Here is an 8,948-nt window from a genome sequence, read left to right as displayed (position 1 = left end):
GCAGAGTAATGGGAAATTGGTTTAAGAAGGCAACCAGATGCTCCGGAGGGCGCAGCTTTATACGACCGTAGAGGTCGAACTCTGAAAAGTTGGGGCAAGTATGGACACAACATTCATTCTTGATACAGCTCTGAATTCGGATTGTGATTAAATTGTTGACACAGCATATGTTTCTGACACAGAATGAATGTGGTCTAATGAACTTAAAAAAATTTAATTTACCTAATTTGGTGCAAAATCCAAAATCTTAATACATGGCCATGGATTGATTCAGCATATCAAAGAATGCCAAAAATTCAATTTTTGATGAAATCAAATTTACATAAGTCTCATCAGTGACGCTCGAATCAAAAAATGTTTAAAAGGCCAAATAAGGTTCGAAGTTGAAGAGCATTGAGGACCAAAAATTCCTAAAAGTTTTACCAAATACAGCTAAGGTAATGTATTCCTGAGGTAGAAAAGCCTTACATTTTTCAAAATTTTAAGTTTTGTTAACAGTTATTTTTAAATTATGAACATATCGATGATAACTCCAGTCAAAACAGAAGTGCTGACTACTGGGCTGGTGATAACCTCGGGGAAATAAATCTCCACCAGCAGTGGCATCGGCCCACCCCACACATTTAATTCTTTTTAAAATCAAACAAAGTTAAATTATGGAACCCAATTTGGACCAACTTGAAAAACTGGGCCCCTAATCAAAAATCTAAATTCAGGTTTAGGTTCAGCTGTCAATGAACCCCAAGAATTCAATTTTTGTTAAAATCAAACTAAGTTTTATTTAGGACCCTTTGGACCAATTTAAAAATGGGAACCAAATTCCAAAACATGAATACACGTTTAGATTCAGCATATTCAAGAACCCCAAAATTTCAAGAATGTAACCCCATCGAAATTGGTTAAGAAATAAGCAATTTATACAAAGTATTAGAAAAGTATTGTTTTTGGCCCCTTTTTGGTCTCTCATTCCTAAACAGTTTGGACCAGAACCCCCAAAATCAATCCCAATCTTCCTTTTTTGGGATGGAACCTTGTGGTACAATTTCAGAAAGATCCATACACTTACACACAAGTTATTGTTTGGAAACTAGAAAAATACTTATTTTGACCTCTTTTGGGTCCCTTGTTCCTAAACTGTTGGGACCAAATCCCCCAACATCAATTTCCAACCTTCCTTATGTGATAAACCTTGTGTTAAAATTTTATTGATTTCTGTATACTTATACTAACATTATTATCAGGAAATCATCCGTCTTCGGACAACGCTGATGATGACGCAGACGATGAAGACGACACCAATATACGACCAATTGTTTTTTTATTTTTGCGGTCGTATAAAAAGTGGAGATAGGTGCAGAACAGAATTTAAGTACAAATTTAAACTCTAACAATTTCAAGACATATGAATGTTGAAAATATGTCGCATAGCCATATGTTTTGACGTTGGAATAAAATAGAAGTGCATATCAGCTTTCCATTCTCGGATATAATTTATTATGAAACTTCAGATTAAAATTGCCACAGTATTAGCCACAAAATGGGAAAGTGCACTGTCTATATTTACATAAATGCAACCTATATATTTGGTGGTTTAATTCCTTTTGTATCTATTCTAAAATTTCAATCATCTAAAGATAAACTGTGAATTTCACTTGATGATGTATATATATATATATATATAGCTACCAGAAAAACTTTTATAAAAGTCATAAAATTAAATAAATGTACCAAAACAAATTCAAATTGGTGTTTTGCCAGTAATTGTTAGTAACGATAAAATAAGTGGTAAATTTCAACTGGGAGTCAACTAATGCATTAGTGGATTTATATTAATAAGTCCCTTTATCAAAAATGACAGTAAGAACCTTATTAAATTTCCATATTTATAACCAGATATAGGTCGTGGTTGACATAAAAATGAAGCTGCGATTTTTTTTTTAAATGTGTAGTTAGTTAGCTTGTTCATTTTCCTGTTTAAATTTGTAACACTTTTTTTAAATATAATAACATTTTACAGATAAAGTCCTATATCTGGTTGGGTTTGTTTTGCTGAAGGTTTGTTTTTTACTGTGAAGTGTTTTGTTGAAAGCAGTTTGCTCTATCGTCTTTTTCATTTTTTGTTGTTGTTTTTTTTGTCATATGCGTAATAAAATAAGATATGATTTTTTGGTATGTCTGGTAGGGTTCTTATAACCGTTTTATTTTCAAACATTTACAGACTTTCCATATAGATTTTTTTTTAAACCAAAATAAATTTGCATACAGTCAATTTCTATCCAAAGCAGCTCATCTTATGACATGCTAACTGTCATGAATGACCTGTCTGCATATAACATATCAACAAACAAAAACAAATAATCATAAAATACTTTTTATTTGGTAAGTTATCACAGTTTTACAATTCTTGGACTATTGTTCCCGCCATCATATTGATGAGAGTATTTCATACTAGTTTACTACAATCTTTTGTTGTGATAAATGTCACTCAATGCCAATTAGCACTTGTATTGTTGAAAAAAGTACAAATAAATGTACTACACAGAAAAATGTTGAAGTTCAAATGTCAAACAACTTCACACTGTTATAATGTTTGATAATTTTAACATTTTCTTAGGTGTTTTTTGCATAAGTTTTATCTAACTGTAGTGTCATTCATTTTATCTATTAAAATGTATTTCATAGCAGCATTTCTTAGCATCCAAAATTGTGTTTATTAAAAAATTTTAAATGTTTATTGTAGTTTCATAAGAAAACTGAACTTAATAGCCTTAAAACTTTAAAATCTTCTGACATGCATGCTACATGTACATATGCAACTTATAAACTCTAAATGAAAGAACATTCTCAACCTAATACACATGTTAACTGCAGAAAACTAAATGCCACTGAAAATGCAAAATCCCACTATTTTGAAATGAACACTGTCCTGATTTTTACAAATCAGTATATTTATTACAGGATACATTGGAATTTAAAAAAAATCTTATGTCTCAATATCTGTTCATTTCAAGGATAAAAAAGATCAATCAAGAATTTTTGTTTTACCAAGATTAAAATTTCTCAAAAATTAAATGTTTTTTCCAATAAATAGTAAACTTAAAAAGAAACTAGAAAATTTGTGTGTAAACATCAATAAAAAAGAGTAGAAACTTGTGTTTAAAAAATATCATTAAAAGATGTAAATTTCATCTACATTCATGCAGGTTATAATAACAAACAAGCATCTCTAACAATATATATATATAAACTAACCAATTTATATAAATAATAAATAAGTATGAATATTTACAGATGTAACAACTATCAATATAAACATGATAAACTATATATTTATAAAAGTAAAAATCAACAACTGATCTTGCTGTAATGAGACCTCAAGTAGCTATATTTTTCCCCTTTTAACTTTAACAAATTATGTAGTTATCTCCCCTTTCAACTTTAACAAATTATGTAGTTATCTCCCCTTTCAACTTTAACAAATTATGTAGTTATCTCCCCTTTCAACTTTAACAAACAAAATATGCTGATCATAACAAATTTTAAAGTTTTCAATCCTACACATGCATAAAAAATGTTTATAAGAAAACAGCGTTCAATCTTGACCAATAGTTTGTCTCAAAAAAAGAACCAAAAGCATGAAAAGCTAAATTGTTTTAATTTGAAATATAGAATTTTACCAATAAAAATTGTAATCTGAAAATGTTTTATTGCTCAAGTGTTTCATAAAGATTTACTCTTTAGGGGTTCAATATCATGCATAGTGTAAGTCTGATGTTTTTCTTGTGTACGTAACGGTCATAAATTTACTATCATTTTTTTTTATAACTCAGCTAAACCTTTAATAGGTCATTAAAACTGTTTTGATATAAGTTGTATAAATTTAGGAATAAATGCATGTGATGCATACTACTGTTCTACCTGTATACAAAATACTACTGCACATTTTATTGGAAAAACTCTCCACTCTCTAAATGCATGAAAAGGTGCTCTTCAAATATGTCCGACAATGTATGTGTTTTTTGAAAATGATGTGTTGTGAAAAAAATCAACAATAGAAAAACCAAACAAGAGATCTTAGACAAAAACAAATAAAAAATTGGTCAAGCTTGTCACTCAATCTAATAAAAAAAATGTGCTGAAACACTAAAAAAAACTCTGTTTCAAATTGGAAGTAGCCATGCTACATGTACATAGATGATACTTCCTAGTTTTAAACATGTTAAATAATATACATGCACATTCAGATTCAGTGTATTTTTTATCATTTTTAAACAGTCTTCAGTGAATTTGGACTGAATTTCTAATCTTAATTCGTATTACACATGTATACAGAGTTGTATACATTAAAAAACAAACATTTAATAATTATTTGTGCATGGTAAACTGTTTTGAAAAATAGTTTTTGTATTGACTATCAAGTTTTATCCTGTTTTGAAAAAGGTAAAAATAAAATTTGTATTTTCCTAAATAATATACATGTACATGTACAATAAACATACATGTACATGTACCTTGTACGTGTATGTTTATTATTTTTGTCTTTCATATAAATATTCTACTCATTCCTAATTTTTATTTTCATATTACATATATCCCCTTCCTATGTTCCTTTGTTAATTCTTTATAGAAGGAGTTGGATCACAGTAACCCATAATCAGGGTTTTCACTAAGGCGAGTCCATGAGTCCTGGCCTCATCAAAATCTGTCTGGACTCACCATTTTCAAAACTGATGAGTCCACAGATGCATCAAGATTGAAATATTGTATATAAACTGAACACAGTTAAACACAAATATCATCATTTTATAGCAAAAGTTTAAAAGTGATTTTTAATTTAATGTCATTTCATTGCTCTATTAGGATATGGAGACTATAATATTACATTATATTGCAATAAATTATTTTCTTCTAGCTGTTGGACTCATCATGGCCAAAAATGACGAGTCCCTGGACTCGCCTTCAAAAATCCTTAGCGAGAACCCTGCATAATGCACTATACCTTTAACTTTATCAATGTGAGACAGATATAGTGGTTTCTAATTATAAAGAAGTAGGATACATGTACATTAAGGACATGATGGATATATTGGTACATTATATCAAATGAATATCTCAAATATTTTTTATCAAAATAACTAAAATGGTCAATGAATTACAGGACAAATCTACGCATCATGTACCCGTCTTCCTTTCACATGTCTAATAAAAAAACATGATGGGAATTCATATACATATGCATGTACATTTTGTTTATAAAAAAAACATATACATGATCATTGAAAATGCATATAAAAATACAAACAATGTAAAATTTGAAGCTAAAAAACAATAATAATCAACAACTTTTATGGCTCAACCATTTAAAAAAAATACAAAATTTTTCCTAAAAATCTAACAAAATATTTCATCAACTCATCGGTTGCAAATTGGATAACAATATAGAGTTCCTATCGACCCATCGTATAAAGTCTGGAGATTTACGTTTCACACACTGCAATAACGCTTTACAATCGTCTTCTGCCGTGTGAGATATCGCTGGTTCACATCCAAAGGTACGTTTGTAAATGTTTGGCAAACTATAAGACACCCACTTTGGAAATCCAAAGGCACTTGAGTTCACTGTTGTTGTGTTACTGTAACTAGCTGTTACAAAAGCACTAAATGATGACGACAAGTGATTCCCTACATTTGCAGTTGATCCAGCACTTAATTGTTTTAACTGTTCGTTCATCCTTGAGGACTTTGGTGTGTTAAGTTGAACTTTTTCGGTAAATCTGGCTAATTGAGTTACTGGTGTGTTTTTCAATTCTGACTTTACTGGTAGAGTATTTTTAACCGGTGTTGTCTCATTTGTTGTTTGAACATCTACCTGTATAATCTCCGCTTTTTTAGGAGTTACACAGATGGCATCAGTTGTTGTTGGAACATCAACAAAATTTGGACAATGGGTTGGGCTTTCACTTTCAAGTCCATCCATTCCAAATGTTGGCACTTTATTTTCTACTTGTTCTATAGCATTCACTAGATCTTCATCTTTTAAACTGCCCTGAGAATCCAGGTTGGAAAAATATGAAGTTGGTCCTTGCTTCACGTTTTCATTAAAATCACATGTAAAATTTGATTTTTCTTCGATTGCATGGCCATTTACCGGTATTGCACTGTTGCGTTCCAACATTTCATAATCGGTGCTACAATTAAGACTAGAATCTGTACTATCATCGTCCTCATCTGAGTCAAAATTTAATCGTTTTTTGACAGTTTCAACTTCTGGTTTAAATCGTTTTGCACTGACTAGTTTTTCAAGTGTTGAGGGTTTGCTACCAGCAAAGTTTCTATTACCACTCTCTGACTTTACCTCTTTATTTAAACTTGCTATATCGATTGGGTCTGACTGGAACAAACGTTTCCTAACAGCTTTAGCCACACTTGGTCCACGGTCAAAACTAGCATCACACTTTCGTTTTAACTGTCTTACCTTTTCCTTCATATTTGAACAAGCTGTCTCAGGAATAGGCTGACCTAGAGGTGTCTTCCTGTTTAAATTTAAAGACTGAGACAAATCTGTAGTCTGCAAGAGTGAGTCCAATGGAGTTGTCACCCTTGATGACGGCTGGGATGAAGAGCCATCAAATGATTTTGGTTTCTCACCTGGATGAACATACCCATCCAAATCTTTAAATGCAATGAGGGAATCAGCACAGAGAAGTTCTGGTGATAAAATTTTACCACCACGTTGCAATTCTTTCAATAGAAGTGGATAGTCATATTTGTTACCATTGTGTGCCAATAAGCACACAGGCGATGGCAGTCTATTTAAAAAGTTATGTATAGTGTCAGTAACACTTGAATCAAATGGAGTCTGGTCCTCTAAACTGTCATTATATAGACCTGCAAAAAAAATGAAGTATAAATAATAAAAGACAAGAATTTAATCCCGTTTTTTTAATCATTTGTTAATCAAACACTGTGTTTCTCTGACAATGTAATTTTTTTTTTATAAAAAATGAAGTTAATGCAGCCTGGGCTTTGGTCATTGTTGAAAGCCATAGGGTGACATATACATTGTAGCTGTTAATTTCTGTGTCATTTGCCTGCTGATTAGGTTTCTTCAATGTGGAGAGTTGTCTCATTGGCAAGCATACCACATCTTCTTTTTTTTTTATTAGAAAAAGGATTTATCAACATGATAAAAAACTGATTTTTTTTCCAAATATAATATACATCTAGCATGTGACGCCTAGTGAAATCTCATTGCAATTTTTATACAAACAATAATTGGTAAATTTATTATTAGGTGGGATCCAGGATTTCAAAAATTGAACCCCAATTGAAAGCCCAATTTTTGAGTGATAGTATGATACTTTTTAAATAATCTATTTGTCTATATATATATATATATATATATATATATGCAGTTATCAAAATCAAATCTGCCACTGATTATTTATAATCTTTATTTTGTATATGGTAAATGTGTACTTGTTTCAGTTGTTGAAGTTACAATGCAATACACATGATACATTAATGAACAACATGAGTACCTCTTAATCAGGGCAAAACATTTCACCAATTTAATTTACTTATTTTTACTTTTATCATTTACATTTCACTTATTTTCTCTCTGTTGTTTGTTATGTTTGATCTCCATTATACAACCTTTAATTTTGACAGATAACAAAATATACATGTGGTAAACAGCAAATGGCCAGGAAATGATATGGTTTTAAAAATAAAAACATTACATATATATGCAATTATTTAAGAAATAAAACTAAATATATCCATCAATTTGGTTGCTCACCTGTAATTTTGCATGCCTCTGGTTCCATACACTTTTGTGGGTTAACACATAAAGTTACTTTGTTGACTACTCTTGGTGTACCGACTGTTCTTAGAAGGTCTTCTCTTTGGACGGACATCATGCTCAACTCTGTGATTCGTGGTCTGGTCAAACCAGTAGCTTCTAAGTCAAAGAAGACTAGAGTTTTCACTTCTCTTCCCTCCATTCCGTCCTGATGTGTTATACACCAGTTTACACACGTCTATTTAAAGTCCTCATCAATCTTGTTTCAACATGTCTATCTGTCAAAGCAAAAAAACACGTGTTAGATGTAAACAAATGCCTACGGGCGTGTCTTACTGTATATTTCAATCAGGGTGCATGTCAAATCAATTAAAGGTGATAATAATCAAACGGTCTATTAATCATTTACCTGTGTAACTGTCCGTTTTTCACACCTATATCAAGAACGTAACTGAAAAAATCATCAACAAAGAAAATGGACATGATCATGTGACATTTGGTTATGACGACACAAATCAATAATAGTCAAAGTCAAATGACGGTAACAACAAACAAATTCGTATTACTACTAAGGGGACGACCATTTGAGAAGCAAGATTTTTCATTTTCATTAAAGCAAGGGACTGATTGTTCATTTTCACAACTATATTTTTGATATTCGAAAGCATACAATTTTTTGAAATGCATGATTTGTTTATTATAAATAATACATATTTAGTCAAGTTATTATGTTCCATTTAATCAACTTGAAATTAATCATCATCCTCTGCAGAAATGAATCTTTTTATATTCTCAACTACATATACATGCATTGGTTGTAACGTAAGTTACCTCTTTTAAAAGTATTGTCAATCATATTTTGCCGAGAGGAGCCACTGAAGGCCCAAGAAGCTATAGAACAAATAATGCAAAATCATGCTTTCTTGGTGTTCCGAAGACCCTTTTATAATCTGAAATTGCAAGTTTTGTTTTAATAATTTTTTGACAATATTTGGTCTCAAAGCAAAATTTATAAATTCAGTGTAAGACTTAAGTTTCTAGGGACAACATCAATAGATCAATGTGCATGATAAAGCAAAAATGGAATTCACATAGTTAAGTCTGTGGCTGCTTTTTTTTTTAAACTCATGATCAAGTTCATAAC

At 30.9% G+C, this 8,948-nt stretch overlaps 1 protein-coding gene across 1 annotated transcript; it reads right to left on the bottom strand.

The window, feature by feature from the left end:
• Positions 1-3,634: 3,634 nt before the first annotated feature.
• Positions 3,635-8,305, bottom strand: LOC143063843 (uncharacterized). Its single transcript, XM_076236245.1, has 3 exons — positions 8,214-8,305; positions 7,802-8,082; positions 3,635-6,888 (listed from the first exon to the last, which is right to left on the bottom strand). The coding sequence occupies exons 2-3, from the start codon at positions 8,004-8,006 to the stop codon at positions 5,408-5,410; spliced, it is 1,686 nt and encodes a 561-aa protein (XP_076092360.1). The 5' UTR covers positions 8,007-8,082; positions 8,214-8,305; the 3' UTR covers positions 3,635-5,407.
• Positions 8,306-8,948: the final 643 nt, after the last annotated feature.

This window comes from Mytilus galloprovincialis, chromosome 2, assembly GCF_965363235.1.
Source record: "Mytilus galloprovincialis chromosome 2, xbMytGall1.hap1.1, whole genome shotgun sequence".
Taxonomy (NCBI): domain Eukaryota; kingdom Metazoa; phylum Mollusca; class Bivalvia; order Mytilida; family Mytilidae; genus Mytilus; species Mytilus galloprovincialis.
This window is presented reverse-complemented; position numbering and strand designations above follow the sequence as displayed.